We start from the raw sequence: 26,864 nt of genomic DNA on the forward strand, positions 1-26,864 counted from the left end.
GTGACCTTTTGTTTAATTCCCATTTCTCTGGCATGCTCAATCCAAGTAAAGAGACATTAGGAAGACTATTCGGGAGCAAAAACATTTCTTAATTCATTCCGTATACGTAAAAGAATTCCGATACAGGATAAAAATTAATTAAAACCACATATTATAAAAACCTGTTAGTGTGATAATTTATATCAAAATGTTCATCAGAACATCAGTTTGTTTAACAAAAGTTTTACCCAAAATGCATTCTACCTCAAAAATTTAAATTTACTACTACTAGTCCAGCATGCAGAAAAATATTGCGATTTCAATGTTTTCGTGTTTTTAAAAATATTTTACTCTGTAAGAAGGCGGATATGATTAAAATTAATGACTTTACTTTGTACATTACGAATACTTCCAAATTTATTCTGTTACACAAGATTTGCAAACTTTCAGAGCTGCAAAATTGGTATACTGAATACAATTACAACAGTTGATTCAAATTAATAAAAGGTAAAAAAGAGAAATATTTTATTTCTTACTTATCAAACAAAAACTATATTATCGCGTGATTTTACAGAATCGGTCTACTTTTTTGGTGTCGCTTCAGCTTTACTATAATTCAATACAAATAATGAGCTATTAATCAATATTTATTGAAATAAACAAAATAACTCTCAAAATCGTTAACACAATTATACTTTATAATTATAGATCTTTTGTAAAAGGTTTATGAAACCTAACAGATTTTAAATAAAATTTGACAAATGGTGTTTAAGTTTTTATTATTTTCTAACTTAATATTAAATTAAATTCTAATTTCAAAATTGAAATTAATGATAATTTTGTGTTAAATGAATTATGTATTTCTTTAGTAGAGTATTATTTTTGTATATGCAGAAACATTTTGACCGATTCACATCTTTTTAATATTCAGATACATGTAGAAGTTAATTAAAGATTTTGTAAAAGTTTAAAGTACAAAGTAGATTTGGCAGAATAATTCCGCTTGAGAACATAAAAGAATTTAATTTAATTTATGAATTAATTATTATATTAATTACATAATATATTAATTAATTACTGTTATCAATAACATTTTATTGTGAATGAACTGTGTTATTCCAAAATTTAATGTGTATTTATAATTGGATGATCTCCGTCTTAGAGTGGTATTTCATCCCAATGGTTCTGCGTTTGAATTTCAGGTGGGCTTGGTGGCAATTTTCTTAAATAAATAAAAATAAAATCAGTTAAATATTTCAACATATTTCTCATAAGATTCAGTTTTATGATATGAATTATGGGGAAAAGTATTTAAGGTACCCTGGAGTACAACCGATTATGTTTGTAGTTCAAAAGATTTTCACTCGTTTAAACAGCAGTTTTTTATCCACGTTTAGAAATGAATAATCTATATTTATGTGCTCAGTATTGTTTATATTTTCCTACTTTGATAATTAATTAACATAATTTTTAATTAACTTATAATATAAAATTTGTAAACTACTGTGCTCTTGTAAAAACCTAATTCTAATAAAAATAATACGATCTCCTAAGACGAACAACTTGCATTTAGCGAAATATCGGGCTTTTTAATAAATACCTCTTCATAATAATGAAAACTTTCAAGTACCACTTGCGAAATTCATTAGGAGATATCAGTTTAAAAAAATAAAATTAGATTATTTAGATTATCATTCTGTAATAAAAAAGAGAAAACTTTAAATTCGTGAACTACAAATTTTTATCGGTTTATTAGAAAATATTATTAAAAAAAAATTATAGGAATTAAATCTTACTGGTGATATTTCTAAATTGTGTTGGTTTTGAGTTCATTACCTTAAAAATAGTATATTTTTAATCATAGAAATGTAGTATACAAGATTTGTCTACAAATAAAGAGTCCGTATCCTATAAAGACCAGTTTTAAATTAATTGGACACCTGAATAAATTTGGAATGTATTAAAGAATCCTATTACATATTTTTCTTTGGAAAAGTACTCAATACATTCTGATGTAATGATGTATAGTTAAACGAGTGTAGGTGTAACGTAGAAAAACTCAGTCATTCGTGTAACGAGTCACAGTCGAGAAATTAAATCAGTTATTTAAAAAAAAGATAAACAATATTTTAAAAGCTTTCATTATCATCATCAATCAGTGATCCTTCTTCTCATGTCTGAGAGATAGTGACCCGATTCATATCATATCCGCTGACAATTCCGCCATAGCTCACTGTCCTCTACCATTCGAATCAACATGCCTAGCCTTTCTCCAGTCGCCTCTTCAATTTGGTCCAACCATTTTTTCGGCGGCTTTCTGCGTAACCTACTGCCCTCGATTTTTTCCTGTACAACTAGGTTCTTAAGATTTTCGCCGGACCTACAGACTACATGACCAAAAAGCTGAGGATGCGCTTTAGCACTCTGTAATTTAAAAGTAGATCACAAATAAATAAAAAAAGTAGATCAGATGTAAGTTCTTATAATTATTTTTCTTAATTACACAAAATGTAGGTGGACTATTTTTCATGTTTGTTTTTATCGTCTTCTTTACAAATAACTTATTTAAGTTTGAGATCTTTATATCAGTAAAAAGTAATTTTTTTCCAAGCTAGAATATTATTTTTTTTCTTTTCAAATTAGAATATTGCTTTTAAAGAAAAGTAATATCAAGCACATCTTGAGAATAATATTTTTAACAATGATAATCGTTATACTCGCTTCCAGTTTTCAACCCCTCCATAACTAACTCTCTTCATTCATTCTGTCTTAAATGTTGTCGTCTTCGTCTTTCTGGTACGATATCGCTTACCCCACCACAGCGTACTCCGTAAGCGTATTAAATTTTCAACAACACTTTAGAATCCGGAATTAGCCCTTCGATCATTACCACTCCTCTAACTTCTCAGCTAGCCGACTACTTAAAACTTGTTAGATTATTAACCTCATCTAACCAAACGGTGAACTCCCGGATGAACATAAAACCTATACGACTTCTTGTCTAACAGGCTAACTCTTCTATTATGGTGTCTTTCTCCAACAATAATAAAACAATCACATAAATTTTAATGCATTATACCTGAGTACTCATACGTACAACGCATAAATATAATCCGTGCATTAACACATACTTCAATTTAAATATATTTTACAAAAATTCTAATTATTTATTTCGATCGACACTTAGAAGAACCCTTTCATCATTACCAATTAGGTAACGCTTTTTAAAAAATATTAATCTAAATTAAATATAAACTCACAATTATATGCTAGGTTATTTCTCATAAACCGTTTATTGATTTTCAGAAAAACTGGTAATCAGTGAGATTTTATAGGTTCAGTATTTCCACGAGGATTACTCATACAAAGCAACATTCTAATGTTATATACATATAACATATGCATTTACTTGCCTACAATTTAAGCTTCTCTGAGACTTTGATCATTTTTCTGTATGACTTAACAGCATTTTGATCTTTCACCCTTGAACAACTCCTTATTTATTAATCACTTTAGACGTTGGTGCGATGTCGATCGAAAGAAGTGAGGTAGTGTTTTTAATCACTCCAATAATGTAAAAATACCATATACAATTATTGCATCAATTGAATGAATTCATAATGAAAAAATTTCACTGAATCACAACTATTGTTTGTCTGAGATGCTATCATTCATCCCTCTTCACTTGGCCACTGCTAATCCAGTTAGTTTCCTAAACATGATATAAATAATTTTTTTATTTTTGTGTAATCAAAAGTTATTAGGAATCAGTAGTCTAAAATTTCTAAAATAAATATACAACTCTATTGCTTTATATTGTCCAATCACATTGATTTTGAATCCTATAATAAGCATTTGACATTTATGTACAACATTTTTACCACATTTTAATAATTTGATTTGAACTTCTCCCTAAGTGTTTTCATTTCTTTAACAGAACACATAATAAAAGTTAGTATTATTGATTTATTATGTCAATAATATTTAACTCTATTTTTAGAATTTTTTAGAATTATAACACTTGAAAGAAGACTTTCATTTTTTCAAACACTTGAAACAAAACTCATTTTTTCCCTTATCTAATTCTATAAATTTCTATTTTAGCACGGAAATGTGTGCTAGCGATGAAGTGTAGAAGTAAATTTTAATAGTTTTCACGCAAAAAATATTGTGTGTCCTAAACATACGTTTGAATTCACAATTTAATTCGTTTATTTTTATTTTTATTATTATTATTATTTAATTTTTGTTTAATGACAATAATTCAAATCTCATAACGTAAACATTTCTATTTCAATTCTCGTTTATTTTTATTTATTTTGAAAATAAGTTTCACATCCTAATATAATTTTGGATGTTGCTTTCATTTCCTTTTTTCCGTTGTATATAGTAGCTTATATTAATTTTAAAACCATAATAGTGTGTGTAAACTGTTATTAATGTCTGTTTCGATGAATATGACTGCATTTTATGTTTAAAATTAAAATAAAAAACAAAAATCATTTACTTATTTATTTAACTAGGATTTATGTCATTTTTATTTTGATTAATCTACATTATTACTTGTTGATGTAAATGGTTTTCACAGATGGACGTTATTTTAACATTAAACGTGTTTCAATATAAATTTTCAAAGGTTAAACTGCAAAATTTTATCTTACAAAGAAACAATAAAGTGGGAACAGTTAATGGGTACTTCGTTAATTTAATTGACTTCGAATTGTTATGACTTTACAAGAGATTAATTTCGTGTCGTCATGCTAGAATAAGTAATACATTTCGCGCTCGATGACTGTTTGTCGGTTGACGTAGGAAGGGGTGTTTTACCGGTAAACGAAAATTGGGGTGGGGATAATATGTTTGACGCATTCATGGCATGGACATATCACCGAGAAGGAACATTCATAGCGTGTGTACGTTTACCTAGATAGATATTAGACCTTCTGTTTAATTACGGTTCATGTGTGTGTTTATACATTACTTCGGGAAGGGGAAATAGAGTAGGGGCCAATATTACATTAACTTAATTGAGGGCATGAGTCGAAAGTAGAGGGGAATAAAGCCGGGGGCCAAGTACAAAGCATATCCTACTTACTATTGGCTGTTGTTGACCCCTCCCTCCCCATCACTTATCTTCAAAACGATGATGTTTTTAATTTCATACAATTAATCTTGTCAAAGGATATATGCGCTTTTATCAGCGGTAGCCTATATAAACTTTATACACCTTTTGTTTTTAATTTGTTAAAAAAATGTATTTTTAGTTATTTCGACTCCGTTTAAAATCAGTTTTAGTTTTATAGAAAACAAATGGATTACAGATCATGTTGTTAGTCAAAATAAATTATAAATTCATTAAATTATGTGTTACGTGAAAACTGAATAGCTATATTCAATAACAACAAGATGTAATAAATTTTAAATATAGTCCAAAATATATAAATGCATTATGAGAAATGTTTCTCATTACTTTATAGTTCACTCTTAGTGAATTAGTAAATTTCTTATTTACTATCAGCTCATTTCATTTACTTTCACTTACAAGTCTTTGTGGTGCATGCTCATCGCTGAATTCCGTCCATCAGATGTTTTTTGAATCTGAATTTGAAACCACTAGCTACGAAGGCTGATTTACCCTTCTCACTTTTCATAACTTCCATGATCGATGTACTACACTTTCTACACTATACACGCCGTTTGAAAACTCTTACTAACAAAAAATAAATGAGTAATAAATCCAGAAAAAGGTATAAATACAACAAGAAGCAGGAGGAGGAATGGGGACGCAACTGACCGATATGAAAAAGGGAGTCAGCTAGCGGCGGATGGAATTGATCGAGCTCGAATATTGTATTTATGTATTATATGTATTATATGTATTATATATGTATTATATTGTATTATGTATATTATATATATATATATATATATATATAATATAATTATTATATATAATACATATATTATTATGTATATTGATATATTACGTAATTATGAATATAACTATTACATTTGAAAAAAATACACGTGCATGCAGTTTTTATTGTTAATATAAAATGAAAAATCCATTGCACATTTATTAGTATTATGTAAAGTTGTTGTAGATGCGTGAAAAGCACGGATATGACATTTTTTTACGATCTTACCTTTTATCAGAACCTGGAAATAAAGAAATTCCTAACGGAATGCATAATTAGCAGAAGCTTAGACAAAACACTTCATTATTTTTATTGTTAAACCTATGATGTTTTTTTTTTATTAATTTCCATGCTACGAATATCCTTTACTCTTTATGCTCTATCTTTGCTATCAGTTGCAGAACATACACTACTGTCACTGTGTATTAATAACATTAAGATCTATCGTAGATAATCTATTACAAATATCGCAGCAAAAAATAATAATTTAAATAAAATCAATAACATCTAAATTAAAACAAGAACAGAAATTTAGATTTTATATGAAGATTTAGAAACGTTGATTTATGGCTCTTTTTGGTATCCGCTTTTATCTCATCGTTACAGAGGTAGAATTTTAACTCTCAACCGTTGTAACACGAAGATAAGCTTCGTTTAGGTTCAAAAAAATATATTTGTGTAAATTAGAAGGTTGTGTTTTAAGGTAAATTAATGTCTAACAAATTGTTTTCAAAAATTATTTATTTTCAGACTAGGTCGCGCATATTTTTGAAACCGAGCAGCCTATCCTGACTCTAACCGTTTAGCCTATCTATGCATAGTTCAGATGTAGTAACGTTTTATTTTCTATTAATACAAAACTTCAAAATTTAAATCCACTATCTGATTTAATAAAAAGGAGGAATTATATCTTAAACATAATTATCTGCTCTCTATGTAGCACATTTGTCAATTTAATTACGAAATAAAGATTAGCCCGTTTTCTTGTTTTTATTTCCAAGATACTTTACAATTTAATAAATAGACAGTGATGTGAACGAGAGAATTATAAGAAAACATTAGAAATGCTGCTAAAAGTTTTGGGAGTTAATATAAAATACACTTAAAAATCTAATAAAAATATTTATTAGATGTTTTAATCAATTAAAAAACATAATATATATTTTATATTTTAAGTTACATACTGTGAAATTCTTAAAACGAATGCTTGAAATTATTACTTTTAAAGTGACTGCTCTAATTTTTTCTTCTTTTTATTAAAATTATTCAGAACTACATTAAGTTTGTAGACCAGATTAAACACGTTATTGTTATTATTATTTCTTATCTATACGAATTTACATTACATTATGAATACAGTATTCACAATCGTAGTTCAGTTGTTTATACTTTACGAGTAAAATCAAAACAAACATAAAATTGACTCGGAAATTTTCCTAAATATGAGTCTACATTTTATTCGTTTTTTTTTTTTTTTAAATTAATGTTTCCCAAAAGAAAATAAAATGTACCGCTAGTTATAAGTAATCGTCAAAAGGGTTTCGTTATCAATAAAATCCGCATTTTGTTAGTTGTGACGATAGAATCGTTGATAACTCATCGATTATTCCTTCTCTTTTATTTCAGAAATTATAAATTAAATAGAAACTAAGGAAAAATGAGCAACGAATGTTGAATAACATGAATATAACTTTTATAACCTTTTTTATTACAAGTGCGTTGGTCAAATTCATAATTATTTAAAAAATAGGATGTCTACTTTCCCCACCTGCATTTTGTACATGTATTTATAATTACAACACGTAGTACCTTCACACGTTATTAAAATTTCAGAATACACTCTAATGAATGTATTATATCACTTTTCACTTTTTATTATGTTGATACATAACAACATTTTTACCAGACTACGCCAAAAGAAAGGTAATGTGATAGGGAGGTTTGTTTTTCATTAACCTATATATATATATATATATATATATATATATATATATATATATATATATATATATTGTGGTTCTGTAAATGCATAATTGTAGCACTAATATTAAACGATTCATCGTTATCACAGGAATGACACAGATATAAAACGGTTTAAAAGACAGATTGGCCAACTGCAAATGTCAGTTTTTCAAATTTGATGAACGAAAATAACTCTAAACCCATTAATGAAATTATACGAAAGTTCATGAAAAGTAAATTTTGAATACAGATCAACAGGAATCGAATATACGCTAATTGTATTGTTCTAGAACAATATTAATCATGGAATTCAGTTAGAAAAATTTTTAAATAAATTTATTAGAAATATTAATCAGAGCATAAAACATTTCACATTAATTTTATAAATTACTAAATGTGAGAAATATCCAATAAAAAATGATAATTTGATGTAAATCAAATAGATGAAATCCTTATAGAAATATTTCGAAATTTTTAATTATAAAAAATCAGAAGTATAAGATCATATGTTATAAATTACATTATAGAACACAATTTTACTACTAAAAATTGTTGAATATATATTTTTGAAGGAGGTATCAAATTGTTCGTCCCGGTTTTATAACAATGTTCCTGCAAATTCGAAAAAGTAAAATTTAAAAAAAATATTTATTTAATATTGCTGAAATAGATTTATCCATTTATGAGCTTTAGACGTAGTACTACTTACATCATACGCTTACAATCATACAATTATACGCTTTTTATAATGAAAAAAAAAATTATTTATACCATTTAATATAAAATTTGTCAATATAATCTACTAAATATTACTTCAGTCTTTTCACTATCGTTTACTATTAATTTTAACAACCTGTCTGTTGAAACACGTAATTTTAAAACATTAATAAACGTAAAAGGGAATTAATGTTATTGTGCCGTAATGTTTTCTTTTTCTTTTCCATTGTTTTCTTTTTCCATTGTTTCTTCTTAGAAGTGAAAAAATAGGCTTACCTCAGCGTGATTATTTACTTATAAAATCACAGTACATAATATATTAAAATATGGTAATTTAATATTTTTGTTTCTATTGACATGAGGTTTGATTATACATAATTTTATTCACATTAACGCGCGTGGAATGAGTGTTCTTCTGTTTTGAGAGCAGTTGATTATAGATAAGGAAAAATTATTTTACGGTCGGTTAAAGAGGATGAGTTGGCCACTAAGGCGCAATCGTGCTCCCAGGTGGTACACAAAGCGGTTTCTGATGTTCACCACTCGAGCAAAGTGGAGCCGTCAAGTCAAATCTTCAATCTAGGTCTCAACTCAGTGTAACTTTTGTTACTCCATTTACGTGATCGCAACACTTTTGTAGATATTCATACGTGATACAGCTTTGTGTCATTGTCTTTCAAAAATTGAAATCTCTGTTTGTACAATTCACTTTAGTTTTATCCAAAGTAAAAACATTGGTTTCTCTTCGAGTATAAGAAATATCTTTTTTATACGTTCTTGGTATTTATTTGTTGTAGATATTTATTTATTCTTTTACGAAATTAGGTTGAATTATCAAAATTAAGATTTATTTATTTAAATTAACAGTGTCTATCAGCATATTATTAATTAAGAAAATTAATGAAACAATATTAATATTAATGAAAATTTTTTTTAATTTTTATAAAATTAAAAAAACATTTACATCTATCTCGATTAATATATAAGATAGAAAAGTAGTAACAAACGTAGTTTGATATTATTTGCCTCGAAGCGGTAACAGTTATTTCGATGACGGCTAACGTTATGATGAATTAAAGAAAGTTAATGCAAAAGGAAATTAATTTAAACTTTGAAATTAGTAGTAATTAAAAATGAACATTTCGATTTTTCAACTTACTTTATTCCCTATTATCTTTTCATTTTTCCTTATTACCTTTTCGAAATGTTAAGCTACATGTTTTGCATTATTATTTCAGTAATTAAAAAAAAGTTATAATTTCGCAAAATTACAACGTCTCCTTGTGATGGTTTTCTTTTATGTTTTCTAACAAATAAAAATCATAATCATTTTATTTAAATATTTTTTATTTTTTTAAATTAATTTATTGCAAGAACTTAATGAGACATTAGTTTTATTAAAAATTAATTTCTTATATCTTTTTCAGAATTAAGTCTATTCAAAGACGGAGGAATAATTATTGTACTTTTTACAAAACCGGTTGATATTAATCTTTCTAAGCATATTTTTTCACTCATTTAATGACGGACATCGGGTAATAACTTATTATTGTCACGGTTTAACTGTAAACAGAAAAATGATAACCCGTTTTACTGGTGATGAAATTTCAAACCACAACCGAAAGAATCAATACATAACGTACATTTGTAAATTTCTATTTACAAAATGTAAATAAAAGGCCTGGATTAAGTCTAGATAGCCTTTAAAACAATCACCTAAGAACAGACGTAGTTCCCAGATAGGTCGATAGGATAATCTAACCAAACAATCCCCATAAATACTAAGAAGTCTATACATTAAGCTAAGAAAAAATTCCCACTAACTTATTGTGGTTCCTGTGAGCCAAAACTTATAAAAAAAAACAGGGAGAAATGGATGAAGATTGAGGTAAAGAAGTAGGAAGTGGAAAAATGTAATCTACCCGCCGAGGGATCACAGAATGGAGGCTAATGTCTTGAAGAACACGAAGAACCCCGGCTGGATTATTTTGTCAACCCCTATGTCAAGAACTTTTCATTGATCGATTACTCAAGTATATGCTACCAAAAATGTATTATTTCCCAAATAATTAAAAGCCAACCGATAGCAGGCTCAGGCTTTGTTTTAGGAATAATCTTCTTTATCCCCAAATTTTCCCGTGAGAGGAAGTATCTGGACAAATGTCAAATGGTTATCCCGATTCCCGAAGCTGGAAGATGCAACTATATCGTTTAACAACTTATCCAATTTTTAGTTTAGCTAAGAATTTCATAATACGAGTCGATCTAAGTAATACGTAGACTCTACAAAAGGCACATGACAGGGAAAAATGAGTTGTATAAACTTCTGAAAATAAATGACTAAAAATAATCAAAATAGTTTTATTTTTAGTTAAATTTTAAAAAAAATAATTTCCTATAAATGTGTCTGCTTGAATACCTAATGGTTTAAAAATAAAATTTAAATATTAATATAAATGAATAAGGAGTAAAATTTATTGTTATAGTATTAGCAGATATAGGCTTACGCAGTCCTAATTCAAAAGGTATTTTGACCGATTAGAGTTCTGTTTCGACAAATTTATTAAGTTACTGTTAGATTCCGTTGATCGCTTTTCTTTATTAATCGATGTAAATTCACAGTAATATACGGGATAACTGATGTAAGAAAAATTATTGAGAAGAAGAGGAGTTAGTGAGAAACATTAGGTTATGTCAAAAATATAATTTATTAAAAGTTTTATAAAATTACAAGTATAAATAAATAGCTAAAAGAGATGGAGTTTTGAAATTGCAATTTAACCTTTTATGCTCTCATTAATTTTATAAATTATTGAGAGGTTGAAAGATGTTAATACAGATAAGGAGTTTATCGGAGGTGGTTATAATCCGTTAAGTATCTCAAAAGATGCTGTATGTACTTAAGGTGGGGTGGTTTCTTAAGCCCAACTTAGTATAAGTTCCCTTCACTTAGCATGAATCAGCTTACCTGCGTTTACCATGCAATTACAAACAGTTAAAAGCTTTCTTCTCCTTTCCACCCTAAGCAAGGCTTAGAAACTTCCGTTGATTCTGCTGTTCCTCTCGAGACTTCCTTTTCTGAACATGCAACATCTCATTATTCTATCCGACTTCAGTTAGTATACGATCGACGTATCATTTAACAAGACAAAATAAAGTGTGTTACTTTAATATTATTAATTATCAATACACAATAGCATTACATTTCAGTATATCACACAGCGTATACTTATACCTATTGGAACAATTTCCATATAATACGGAATAAAATTATAATGCAACCTGTAGAATACAAATCAACCTGTTTAATTATAATCCACCTGTATGAACTTAGGACTTCATAAATGAAGTCTCAGTAACAATTAGTACGATTGCTAGCTACTATTAGTTTTAGAAAAATATTTCTAAATAATTTAAAAAATGTTTTTTTTGAAAAAATTAGTTTTTTTCTTTCTTAAATTTCTGCTTAGACTCTTGAGTGGGAAATTATTTTTAATTAAATGAATTAAAATCTCTTCACGACTTAGTCGTAATAAGTTGTGTATTTTATAAACCTTGTCCACGAAACCGTGCAGCAACCAAACATAACAGTATGATTATTCTAATTTAATTTATTTTAGTGCAACTCATCCTAGAAAAAACACTTCTCTTGCAACAAAGGAATGTTGTAAAAATAACTTCTAATCTACTACTAACTTCTAATTTATTTTATCATAATTTTGTAATTTTTTACAAAATTATGATAAAATTGTATCTTTACCTTAAAAATAAATTTTTTAGCAATATAAGTTAACGCTACATTCAAATTTCATCAAGTACAACAGGAAAGAAATGTTTGTTACGTCAATTTAATTCTTCAATACCCGATAAGCCGCTGTTAAACTATTGTCATCCTTTCTCAAATTCATCACAATATTTTCAATGATACATTCAGACAGATTTTCCGCTTCCTATGTTTTTTTTTGTTTAATTACATGTTTAATATAATTTTTCCAAGCATTTGTATCTACTATTCTATTCCACCTTCTATCAATAAATGTTTTACATCATTTAACTTAAATGTTGTGTTATTATTCCCTTTCAGCCTTTGACTTGTGCCCCCACATTGATTCTGTTGGATTGAAGTTTCATCTAGAAAATAAATTATCTTAACATCTTCATGAAGTTGGTTAAGTTTTCTTAAATATTCCCTTCGCCAAATAATAATATCCTCGCGTTCGGTCAATAATGAATTATTTTTTCTGGACATGAAACAAAAAGTCACTGATTTTAAAACACGATATAATATACTTTTAGAAAGATTCAGTAGTTCAGAATCGGTATTGAAGAATCGGAATTTAATGTTTTGTTCAAGTTAGGAATCTAGTTACTAGAATAAAATAAACGAACTTCTTTCTGATAGCGGTTTTAGTAAAATCGTCCAACATTTTAATGATTTTCACATGTTTTTGAGTCTTTTTTAGGACCGACATGTTTACCATCAATTTTTTTCTTTATTATATTAAAAATATTTTTTTCGCAAACGCCCGTTGCCCTACTTGCTTTGCGCGCAATTCTCTGACAATAGTTTCAGGGTTATCTTGTTTTAAGGTTACATATACGTTGCTGATTGTTTTTACAAACTACTTAGAGTTTTCCCAGTTTATGTTTTAACATAGAATCACTCAATAATAAAACCCGATTGGCCAAAAACACAGGGTAAATTAATGAAAGTAAAACTGTTAAAAAACATTGTATAAAATTGTATCGTACCGTAACGATAACATAGACTGAAATACATTATTTCACTAAACTGAATAATGGTATGAAGCATTACAAATGACGTTATCATTATTAAAATTCAATAACAAAGACTAAATAACATTTTTAATAGCTTATCATCGGTGCCAGACAAGTTTTATTTCACAGTGTACTCGCCGTCAAGTAACGGCGAGCTTGGAGTGGCAACGATTACTACGCAACATAAATACATGTTCCTCGCTCTTAGTAACCCCCTTACCAAATAAATTTTCTATTTTAAAAAAATGAATGCAACAATTTTGAAATGAAATACAGTCGGCTAATTCTGTACTGTACGTTATAAAATGTAACAACGGATGACAAAATATTATTTATTACTAATTACACGGTAAATATTGCGATAGACGGTTATTATTGTACCTTACTTACTGGGAAATGAACTACCTGTTTAATTCCTCAACTAAAACACTCTCTTCGATGTCGTCACTATTCTCAGTGTAATTATCACTGTCGCTACATAAAGAGAAAATGAAAGATTCTATTAACGATTCTTGGCTCCAATATTCACCTTCGATTTTTTTAACCTTTTCAGAGTAAGATTTCCAGTGTTCGTCGCTCATGGAATTCATTTTATCTTCACACATTTTCTGCACTTCTGACATTTTAAACGTTGTATTGTGGCTCAAAACATGTCGTTTTACTTCGTTTATTTATCGGGTAAATGAAGTCCTGAACAGATGTCGTTAACCCATGATTTTGCCGTTGAATGAGATGATAAAACATAGGATTCATTTAAATGTACGATTACCCGGTAACATTTTCTAAAATCAATGATTGCCTGCAAATATGAAGTCCTTTTCTGCCTAATATCATTTTTTCAACTAAACGTTTTCTTTCGTTTTCTCTTTCGTGCCACTTCAAACCGAATTCTTTCAATATTCTTCTTAAACTAGTTTCACTGCCGTTAAAATTAATTTTAATTTTTAATTTTTTACAGAGTTTGTTAACTGTTGGCAACGATTGTTAAACTGTTTAGAACCTTTTTTTTTCGGGGTGACGAACGAACATTCTGGTCCCTCGGATCGAAGTAGTTCTATTTTTTCATTCCTTAGGCATTGAAACTGAATCCTAGAAGTGCCAAAGGCACCTGCAGTTCTCCCTTCACAGTTCTAAATTGCGATTAAATGCTCGTCTTTTTTAATTTTTCAACCGGTAAAGATTTTTTCTTTATGAAATCATACACGTTGTTTACAATTTCACGCGCCTCCCCTCAAAGTTTCTTACCTTTCACAACAGACTTAAGCTATAATTATTCAAATGTGATAATATAATTATTCGATGTGAACGAACCACTTTAAAAATCTGAATCGCAAACCACCATAAGCCTATTTAAAAAAATATCGTATCCTACATTAATTAACTATGTAACAAAATACACAACACACACCAAAAGAATCGTACCTAGAGGCAGAACCACAGAAGTTAACTTTATGTACATGGAAAAGCAAAAGAGAAACAAAAATAAAATAAAAGTAATTGTTTTGTATTTGAAACATGATGTCACTTTTTTAGTACTGTAAACATACAAAAACAGATTGTTTCATAAACAGTTACTTCATGTTTATGCTCCTAAGAGATGACTAATCATAGTGTGCCAATGTTTCAGAGAAAAATAGTATAGCAGTGACATGTGGGCTAATCACCAAAGCTCGCTGTTACAAGGCGGCTACTGAACATTATTATTAGCAAAAAAAAATTATTCCTCGTGCAAGTGTGAATGACAAAATGATTCAGATTAAACTACTCAGATATTACTCATACATTCTGAATTCATATTTATATCTGCTGCACGGTTTTGTGAGACAAGGTTTAGATTTGATTGTAGGGTATACAAACGTTTAACAGTGAGCGCTTACGATTTTTAATTTATAGATTTCGTCTTTAGTCATTATTTTTCATTTCTAGTAATTTAAATATGCTAATTTACAGTACAATATATTATGTAATATCATTAAACATACTCATTTAATTTTACAAATAGTTTGTAAGATATCACTTCTCGCGTTACAGTTCTTCCGACATATTAGAATAACCATGTTATATATTAGTAATCATTATTTTTTTAAAATAAATACTTAATTTTAATAGCTACTACAGCAACAATAAATAAGTAAATCATTAAATAATTTCACTGGTAGCTAAACCACCATAAAACCGATTACTATAGTTCTACAACATTGAGAGCAAATTCACTGAATTTACATTCATTATTAGTGGCTGATTGCCGTAGCAAATGATATTACATACGATAGTAAACGAATAGATACAATACGATAGTAAATGAATAATAATAATATTATGAAGACCAGCATAAGAAAAAAATCTGACCTAGTTACTTTATTCGTAACCGATTAAGAGCAACTAATATGTAGTTAAAATACAGCGAAACAAAGCCAGAACTCAATTGGTTTATTTACAATTAAACTGGTTTGAACAAATAATTCATAAACTAGAACAGGGTTGTCTTCCCCAACCCTGTAGGGGAAGACACCCGTCTAGTGAAGTTCCGGTCGCCACACCCTCCCGCCTTTCCATGCCCGTTTGGGCTTTAACGGGAGTCGTTTATCGCCCTCTGACTTTTTACGTCTCATAGTAATAAGCCTAGCCTCGTTGGGATGCTACCTTGTAAATGCCTTGGTAGACATTTGCAACGGTGATTTAATAACTCATTTTATTTCCTTCGCTGTAGGCCTCGTCGGGACATCTTGAATGTCCTACATCGTATCCCTCTGAAGTAGCTAACCAAGCTCGCGGAAGCGCGAACCCCGCGCCTAGTTCTACTTATTATGAGCGAATCCCGTGAATGTCTCGTAATTCGAAGCAAATTGAAAACAACATACCACCAAACATGTTGATCGCAACAACGAAAATTTAGTCCTAGTTGCCTTAGTGAACTCAAAACTTTAAACAAACCCCAGAATTAGGTTAAATTATGGACTCTGGTTTGGTCCACTAGGGAGGGCGGACAGACCTCCTACTCCCACTCTACTCCATCGCAGAGTCCGGCGTGACATTCACCACATAAACTATCGTCGAGATGCCGCTACACCTCATGGCTGCATGGCATCCCATGTCCATTGGCAGTGTAGTCGCCGTTCCGCCGACAGCTTCAACAATCATAGTTACCTCTTTCTAACTAACCGTGGCTCGCTGCCAAGGCGCCTACCTTCTTCAATCAGACTGTCCAGGCGAATCCTAGCCGCCCTCAACTAAATCCTTTCAGCCGCTCTAAGTTGGGCGAGGAATCGAAGGAAGCCGACCACAATTGTCCAGTCTCTACGAGTCCTCCAGTTGACTCGCAAATCAAAGAAGGAGTTAACTATCTCAAGTTCCCTAATAACTCTGGTACGCTCAGCTTCGTACCGTGAACAGACAAAAAGGACGTGGTCCACCGTGTCATCGACCCTACAGTCCGGACACAAACCGGAGTCAACCAATCTAATCGTAGACAAACTATCCTTAAAAGCACTATGTTCCGAAAGAAGTCGAGTAATACGCCGATTGGGGGAAACCTAGCTAATCGCACGCAACTCTCTAACATTTGGAAAAATACCATGCGTGTATCGACCAGTAGAAGAATCGTTCCACCTAACTTGCAAAGAGTCAGAACGTTGGTCTTCAATTTCTCGCATACGCCCTGACGTTAGAAGGCCACCCTTCTTAGAAGTATACTACTGGCTACGCTCCGTAACCAAAATATCTAGGGGTTTTATGCCGGCAATTACAGTGACTGCCTCTCGCGAGACAGTTCTGTAGCCACCGACAAGAGCTAACAATAGAAGCCGCTGGACTTGCAAAAGAATGTAAATAGGATTGGAATTGTAAACGATGAGCCCAGACGGGCGCAGCGTAAAATATTGTACGAGGTACGAGACCTTCTCGAAAACCTTACCTACTACAGGGAAGAGCGTCAGAGGACGGTAAGATGAAATCACAGTGAGATCCTTGTCGTCAGCTTTGAAGAGCAATTTCAACACACCACGTTTCCAGCACGCTGGAAAGTGCCCAGTAAAAAGCAACCTATAGAAAGCCCTAGTCAAAGGACCAACAATAACAGGCAACGTTCGAACAAGGACCTCCACCGTGATACCATCATATCCCGGGGCTTTATTCCTAGCTAGGCTACAAATTACTTGACGGACTTCTGGCTCAGTAATTTCTGAAGACATAATCTCAGAGCAAAAACCTACCAACCTATGAGGTTGGTCAGATCTCGTATCATCTGGAAGTCCATCAATTGAGTGAGGACACGATCTTTATTTATAACAACACCATCCTGGGTCGAGAGTGCCGACAGAAGAATATTTTCTCCGCTTATGACCAAGAACTCGATACACAACACCCCACAGGTCTTTATTTCCCTGCTCTTGCATAAATGAGCGCCAGGAATCACGTTAAAAGACCTAACCTTATGAAAATACTTGGTCCTCTTCCGACGATAATCCACAACCAAGACTGCCGATCAGGATCATCCGCACGCTGGGTGGCTCTCCTGAGACGGCCCACAGTCCGCTTCATCTTAGTCAATTCCCGTGTCTACCATCCAGCAACACTCTCTCGACCAGTACTTCTGGTGATAGAGCGTTCAGTGGCTTCAACTACCGCAGGAGAGAAATTATCTGCCAGGTCATTTAATGGGACCTCGTCCAAACTTCGAGTAAAAACTCGCAGCCTGGCCGCAAAAATATTATAAAACTTGGTCCAATCCGCCCGCCTATGCAGGAAGCGCCCCTGCTGAGCAGGAACGTCCGTCCTAAAGACATCGCCACCGACAGAATTCCACCACGGATATCCTTAACAATGATAACATCATGTTGGTACTATGGAAGGCCCTCTGCAAACCAACTGCACCGGCGAAGATAATCAACTGGATGGCTACATTGAAAACATCAAACTGATGCTGCGCGATGAAACCTTCGATTACTTCACCGACGTCGTCCGTAATCCCACTATGCCAAAGAAGCGATTTGGCTTTCGCATCAACTACTATAAGAATAGGACGATCCGCTACCAGCCTAACAATTCTACCCCATCTTTCCAAATGCTGTTAAAATCTCAGGGATCTCTGTACTGAAATATAAACTAACAAAAACTAGGATCATCCACAGCAAGCTTGACAACGACGTGATGCGTGTAAGAGGCCTGCCGTATGAAGACGGTATCTATCGACTTCCTTCACAGCACGGCGGATTTACTATCACCAACGTAAAACTTATTCCAGACTGAAAAACCTGGCAGATCACCCTTAACCATATACGGGTGCTGTAGAAGGAGAACATCGAAGTTCCGTTTCTACACAACCTCATCTAACTCAACTTGGACTAACTCAACTTGGCTCCCTGGGACATTAAGTTGACCGAACCTAACCATCAAGAGAGTTGAAATACATCTCAACTGCTCTCAAGTAGGAACCACACTCCTTACTATTTACGCAGTGCCTATGACTTTTGCGCAACCTTTTAAGTTAACGCAAGACGAAGCCTCCTTTTTCTGCGGACAGTCGTCACGTTTTTGACCTTCCTTGCCACAATGCACGCAGACTGACGCATACTTACAGAACTTGACCCTGTGGGCAAACCTACAACACTTGAAGCACTGCTGTACATCAAGGTATTCCTTGACGCGACGGGATGCAAAGTCCAAAAAGATTCATCCCTCCGACAGGAACTTCTGGTGGAGACCAAACCCTAACTCGAACACACCGTGATACCGTGGGGCATCGTGCTTGCCAGCCTTGAAGACCAAACTACACTGGTCCTTTAACGAAGCCTCGTCCAAGTCGGTGTTTTGCTCTTGAATGAGAGACAAAACCTAACCAGAGAGGCTCCACTCTATGTCATAAATTATGAACTGGGGCCTTCTAAACCGCTTGGGATCAACCTTGAACTTAAGCTTCTTCACAATGGAGACTTCATGATGACTCGGGCAGTCTCCTTGTTATCAGTAACCACTACCAGCCCTTTGCTGGTCTCCTTAATGTCCCTGATTCGATGCTCCTTTCGGGTAACAGGAAGGGCAACCTGAAAGTCGCGTTTTAGTTCCTGGCTCGTGGTCTTCCGCCCTGTTTACAAAGAGTACCTCTGGCTTCTTAACCACCTTGCTGGCTTCTCGCTTCGATTACAACATCATCTTAGCGCCTGGGCTGCGCTGGGCCTGCACGACTTTCGGAGCCACCTTGACTTTCTTTGGCTTAGACGCCAAGGATTCGAAACCATCTGCAAATGCAGCAACGCCTCCTTTATCTTCATCAGCCTCGGAAGCATCGTCTTTCTCGTCCCAATGCTTACGCCGCCGGGAAAGCAAAGAAACTACACGAGGTAGTCCAGGTCCTCCTGGATTATATTAGCCAACGGGGCAGAACTCCCTGGTTTGCCCTTCGCTTTCCGAAATTTCTCCACAGCCGGAAGTGGCTTGGCTCGGGCGGGTGCGCCCGTGTCCATCGCGCTCGACTCATCCTCAGAAGAGGTGGACGGCACGGGCTCCGCCTTTCGCTTCCGCCTGGACTTGCGGACCTCCTCCAAACCTTTCGTGACCGAAGATTCCCTAACTAACTAACTCTATGACTAGAGATCCCGCTGTCTTCCTCCTATCGCACTAAGTTGGGCAAGCCCACGAATGTGAGGACTGCCCGCAGTGAGACGGGCAGCCGGAGATCTTAATATTCTCCTGTCAGACTATGCCATACTATTTGCCGCTGCTGGATCAACTAAGTGCAATAAGTCCAACGTACATCAAGTAACCACAGATTACGGGCATTGTTCTTAAAAGAACGCGAGTAGGACTAAAGAGCGCTACCCTTTCCTCGTTACGGGAACTTACGACCAGCAGCCATTGACACCTTATCGTTACGCTGAGGCGGGTGCCCGAACAAATTTTCGCCTTGCACTCCGTGCGTGCACAAGTAATGATTGACGAGTCTCTGAATCAAATGATGCTACCGTTGCTAAACCATTCTAAATTGGATTCGCAAGGAACTGTTGAAGGTACACACACGACGAACAGCTCAAAACACGACGGAAATAGAGACTCAGACACAACGTAACTTTATCCGCATCAAAGGGCCAAAGTACATAATCGAGAACCAAGAAACAAAATTTTCAAAGAAGTTAAAAGTAATATCGGTCCATTTTCCTTTTAGTTGGCAACAATAATTTACAAGGTTGAACTTGGGCCCTCAGTGGGCATTACCATGCCGAGAACGCAACTCGACAATACAGCAGAAATGTAAATAAAGTAATTCCTCTCGTATCATTCAGCAAAGAAGGATATCGATTTGCTGTCGGTTTTTGAGTCATTAAAAGGTGAAATTTGGTGAAATTTCATAAAATAAAATTTCAATGTGTATATCTACTACAAAAGAAAATATATAATGGACTAGGAAGTTCTAGATGGTAAAAGTTTTGTATTAGACTCGTTTATAAGGCCGGTTACACCGAGTTTCGATATTCCCTGGGTTGGTTGAAGAAATGAAGGAAATCGGTACATAATAGTAAATAAAAACCTTGGTCTTATATGAAACGTCAACCAGCACATCATATTGCTCAGGATGTTCTTCAGTTTAATAAAATATTGCAAAAAAGTGCCATTGCATCTTCCTGTAGAATTGAAAGAAAGGTGCTTAAAATGGAAGGTGATGTCTTCTTATGAAGAATTGTAAGCAGAAATGAAACTTGAATTTTAGCTCCTTATAGAAACGGAAAACATTCCAATGTAACCCTACACTTTAATCCGTAATTTTAACCCTGTACTACTAATTCAACTGTTGCAGCCATCTAAGTTCTGTTTTACTACACCTTGTTAATGTTAAGAAATGCTCCTGCATTACATAAATTCTACTGAGTTAGTTGTATTTTTATGCTTATTAAGTGGAAATGTAATATTCCTTACTGACTTACATATAGTATGTTTACTGAACAATAAAAATATACAAGAGGAATAATATGTTTAGAAAATGTTCAAGATTCAAATGGCATTCTATAGTTATTATAAAAAGGAATGTCTAGCAAACCAATTCCCAAAGAGGAAAGAGGTCCATTTGTTTGTATAAAATTTCTTCTTACCCGACAAGAAGCTACTCTTAAAAAGGTAACATGATAAAATAGTAGAAAGCAGTAAGAAAAATACATAAATTATTTATTGGTTCCGTGGAAAAGATTAGAAACATATTCCAACATAATCGGAAATTCAAAATCAATTCGAATTAAATATTTTTTATAACTAAAAAACAAGTCGAAATCCCTGATAATCATGTAATACAGAAACTCGGTATCGGGGAATTGGAAACAAATTCTAATGGATCTCTGTTCAAAAAGAAAGTAGAAAAACATTTTTAAGAAATTGTATTAACAAATATCCACAAATGATATTTGTGGATAACTGGTAATTTTACGAATTATTTTATTATTAATAATAATAATAATAACAATAACAATAATGATAATAATATAGTTATTCCATCAATAATTTTCTTTTTTACGAAATTTGATGTAAATATGTAGCCTATCAATCATAACTTTATACAAATTTATAAGGGATATAATGAATCTGTAATATTTGGTTGGAATTTTATTAATTAAAAATTTCGTTTAATAAAAATGTATTTATATTTCTTTATATTTTGCTTAAAATGACATTATTTTGGAAAAATACTTTCTTATATGTTTTTTTTTTTAAAAAAAAAAGATAACTACCTAATATTCTTCTGAATCAGATATGTTGAAGTTAATACTGCTGTTCTCTTTTGAAATGTTTTGTAATTAAAAATTTTACTTTTAACTTCTGTCTAGTGCACATTTATGACAACAATCTTATCCTCAAGACGACTTGCAGGTACTTTCTTCATTCGACATAGTTTTCCTTCGAGATTTAATTTATTTTTCACTGGTTATTGTGTTGCGAGATTAAATTATTAGTACTTGCTATTTATTACTGTTAAAAAATATTAACCTCTTGAAAAAAAAATCATATCTTCTTTTTATTCTTAATATTATTCCAAGATTAAAATCATCTTGAAACTACCAACATTATTTTTTTTGTAGGAAACCACCCGGAATCTATTATTATATTTGCAAATAAATATGATTACTTAAAATAAACTAATTTTTAACATAATATTGTTACCATAAAACTAAGTTCAATGGTTTTTTACGATCTTTACAATCTTTTTACATAAAATGAAAAGAAAAATTGAATATTGATTACATAAATGGCAGCGCTACTTACTATCATCAACCTGTAAAATATTGGATGAATGGATTTCTCACTTTACGAATTAGGGAATAACAAACTGTATGCTTCCACTACCCTCTGCGTAAAAAGATGTTAAAAAATGTAAATTCCTCTCTTTACTTCTTCACACAAAAATAAATATTACTTAAATAGATATAATGATAAATATCGTTTCAATGCTATGCTGTGTTATATCTTGTACACTGATAAACAAACTAATACAGAATTATCGAGTATTTTTTAAAAACCCAACATGAATTTAGTATTACTAACTTATTTATTAAAATTTCCCATTACAAGTTGATCTACAATTCAATTTCATAATTTTTCTTCAAAATGTGGATAAGAGATTAATTTTAAAGCGTGTAAAATGTGCAAGTCAAGTGGGAACTCAGAACCTTTCAGAAGAAAGATAGAGCTTTAGTGTTTTTTATGAAAAATGGTGGTGATTACATCTTGAAAAAAATCTTTCCAAAAATATTTTTTAATAAAAATGTTTGCTAATACTGTATAATAATGAAAATGTATCTTTTTTTGATCACATTTTCATTTTTTGAATCAAGACATAAGGCACTGAAATGAATTAAATATATGAAATTATTCTGATTCAAATAAAGGAATAAAATTGTTTTAAAATAGGCTTAATTCAAGTATGATACTTTGTATTGGTAAGTTGATTGCTTTACGACAGCTTAATTATTTTTAACAAAAAATACGAGTTAAAGAAAAAAATTAATCTGTCCCAAGAGCGATTCATTTCCCAATTTGCTCAAGAGCATATATTTATATAGAGTTTGAACGACAAAAAGAACAGTGATCTGTTATTATTTCTTGTTACTACCCCCATACAGTTATTTTCAGTGCATTGATGCTGAAATCTATTGAAATAAGAGGGTGAGATGGTGTTTTATCTGTGCGTGGGGCGAGTACAACAGCACTTGATTCTAGTGAATCTGAGCATCGGAAACCACTTTGCATGCCTTGTAAAAACTTACCCTACATCACCAAAACTACCCCATTGAGTCTATATTTTGTCATGAATTTCCCACTGGCAATTTTTAAAATAAAACCTATGCAAAAATATGTTCTTATACGGTTTTCTTCATGTTAGTTCTTTTAAGTCTGTTTTACTTTAACAGCTTTTTTAATTTTTTACAGCTAAATATTTTACTACTGTATTTGATTCTGCTGTATAGCGGCTTCAAGTTACTGCCTTCTATACCGAATTGTTTGACTTCAGTATTGATGGAAATTTTCATGTTAAAAAATTCTTAATAAGTAAATATATTCAATAGACCTGTTCCACAGGGCAGCGGATTCTAACTAGTGTATGAATTCTATAAACTACGAACTCCCAAAAGAATGAATACTCTAAAATCTTTATAAAATGAATGTGCTCGTGTTAGAGATCTAAACATGGTTTTTACTAATATTTTTACGATTTAATTAACATCTGCTTTATGATTTTTGTAAAACTTACTAATACTTTCGCTGTGCCACCTATTTTAGCAAGTAAGAGGAGTAATGTGTCAACATATACTAATATTTACTTGTTCTTTAAAAAGCACCTAAGAAATCAATCTAAACATCTTAATTTCATGAAAAAAGTTAAAAATTTTTTTTCCATATACTGGTAAAAAGAAATTGTTTATTTAATTCTTTTTTTGAAAGCAATTTAATAAAATTTTTAACATGCGAGAGCTAAATTAATGTATTTTTCTCGTATTTTTTACCGTTCAGGAGTTATTTCTTACTTTAACAAAGCCTTCTTACAATGTAAAAGGTATGTGTAAGCTGAAAAATTGTTGAGAGTAGATTCGATATTTCCTGATTCTGAATGAAAAATAATGGAACTTCAAATAGTAGAAGTACTCCATTATTTCTGAACTAAATTAAAATAAATCTGATAAACAATAGATAGATCTTGAAATAATAATTTCTTTTCTTAAGATTGTTTAGTTAGATTTAAAATTGTAAAACAATTTGATTTAATATAAAGCCTGTATATAGAATATAAAATATAGTTAAATACAATTGCATAATTGAATAAAAGCACAATAAAGTTTAAATTAACAATGAACACATTATGAGAGACAATGCACCCGTATCATCTCTGTCAGTAGAGTAGGTTTGATTGGAAAGGTAGAGAGATAAACATTAACGGACTAAGTTTAAAAAACTGTACAGCATTAATAAAATTTGTTCACTAACTTACAAGTATTATGTTATAAAATTAGAATTCTAATGATGATCGTAATGCGAAATACACTTAATAAAGTTTTGATTCAAAAAAAAAATTTTGTTTATTTTCTACAATAAACATTTTAATTGCTACTACGTTTCAGTAGTTCTAACATAAAAAAACCTACTAATCTAGAAACTGTTAACTAACAGCAACGTAATATTATTTGCGGTGAAATTTGATTTTATTACTTCCAACAAACTAGGCAGATATTCTTTTCTTTACTACAACAGCGAAGAGTTTACGTTTTTGCTGCTCGTGTTAAAAGCTACGATAACTTGGCATTAATGACAACTCCAATATTTAAATTTAACATTCATGGAGGCATTTTATAAGTTTAAAAAAAAACACCACATTATTTTTTTTTTTTTAAATAACCTTATAGAAGTGTGATGTTTTACTTTCCTTGATGGAAAAAATGGCTACTTCAAGTCAGGTAGGTCGGTAAAATTAAACTAAGGCAAGTTGTTTTCAATCTTACGAGTATATTTGCAATAATTTTTAGATGGAAATTCAAGAAATTTAATAAAAAATGCCTAATTTTGCAAAGAATCTGAAAAAAAGCTTGACTGACAGCTGAAATCAACTACTATGGATGTAACGAGTTACATCTCGAGTTTGAGTGAAGGTACAGATACAATAATTATTATTACTTTGCAAAAGAAATAATTCTGTAATCTATTTCTTTTATGAGAGCATTAAGATGAAGAATTCTTATTCTTCTTAAAATTATGCCAGTTAACACTTAAAATATTTGGAAAACAGACTGTAAAACAATAGTAGGTAAGATAATTAATTACATAAACATTTATGTAAATATTTTAATTACAGGCTGGGGCTTATGTCCCACTTTAATGCTCTTGCCGCGGCGGCGAGTGGCCGTTCACCCTTCTTAGTATATCCTCCAGCAGTGGAGAAACCATGGTATACCGCTTGGACACGGCTACACCCACAACCTACATCAAGTCCTACAGGTAAGTCTGTATAGGATAATAATTCTATAGTTACCATAAATATTTCCTATTAGTGAAAAACTTAATCGTTCTTGTGTTTTGTTGTTTAAATCACAAAACAAAACGATTAGTTTATACTACCGATTAAAACACTTTTTATAAATGTGCGGAGATAAAATTAACCAAACAGAAGCATGTTTTATCCACCTACTGGATAATAGGAAATACTGAATAGTGGACTCTCTGTCTGCCGAGGAATACACAAAAATATTTAAAGATTTATTTTGTAAATAAAGATTAAGATTTTCCTTAAATCTGGTATTACACCTTAAAATTGGTATTTTTAAAATTGGTATTTACACTTGAAAGAATTAGATCTGGCTACAATCTTCATTTACATACTATTAACATAATAACTCGGAACGAAGGATAATAATTTACTGATTGTAGCCAGATCTAATTCTTTCAAGTGTAAATACCAATTTTCTAAATGAATCCATCTCTCCATGCAACTTCATTTCAAACAAAATAATAGAAGTCTCATTCTTTTCATGTTTCTTCAGCCTTTTTCGTTGATCCTATTTCAACGGATTTAATTTTAATAGGCTATTTAATTTTAAAATATTATTTTTAAAAAGTCTCTTTATAAAATTAAAATTTTGTCATGTAAAATATGCATCATATCGGTTCTACAACCATTTAGTTATTTTTTCTAGTACGTGTGCAACTTAATTTAGGATTAAATTCATAATTTTATTGGTAAGTGGTGTGACAAATGTCATGTATTTCTCAGTTATGAAAATGAAAGGATCAATCTCATTAATAGATTTTAGCTGAGTATTCATGCTGAGCCTGTCTGGTACAGAAACAAGCATTTGAACTACAAAAAATCAACAGCTAATTTCAAACAAATTTTACTATATTTTATGAAAATATTCTATTTTGAACGATTTTTACCTTCCTTTGAATACTTAAAGGTAAAATAAAAATAAGAAGCTCTATTTAAAACTTGTGTAGACTTACTTATATTTAATGCTTATTTTATTGATTGGTTTTACTTTCATG

At 31.5% G+C, this 26,864-nt stretch overlaps 1 protein-coding gene across 1 annotated transcript in view; it reads left to right on the forward strand.

Annotated features, from left to right (window-relative positions):
- Hmx (H6 family homeobox) overlaps positions 1-26,864 on the forward strand; it is a 60,310-nt gene that overhangs the window by 15,777 nt on the left and 17,669 nt on the right. The window contains exon 2 of the mRNA XM_075354898.1: positions 25,678-25,820. Within this exon, the coding sequence (XP_075211013.1) occupies positions 25,678-25,820 (143 nt within the window). The remainder of the gene's footprint in view (positions 1-25,677; positions 25,821-26,864) is intronic.

The sequence above is a fragment of the Lycorma delicatula genome, chromosome 1 (genome assembly GCF_047948215.1).
Source record: "Lycorma delicatula isolate Av1 chromosome 1, ASM4794821v1, whole genome shotgun sequence".
Taxonomy (NCBI): domain Eukaryota; kingdom Metazoa; phylum Arthropoda; class Insecta; order Hemiptera; family Fulgoridae; genus Lycorma; species Lycorma delicatula.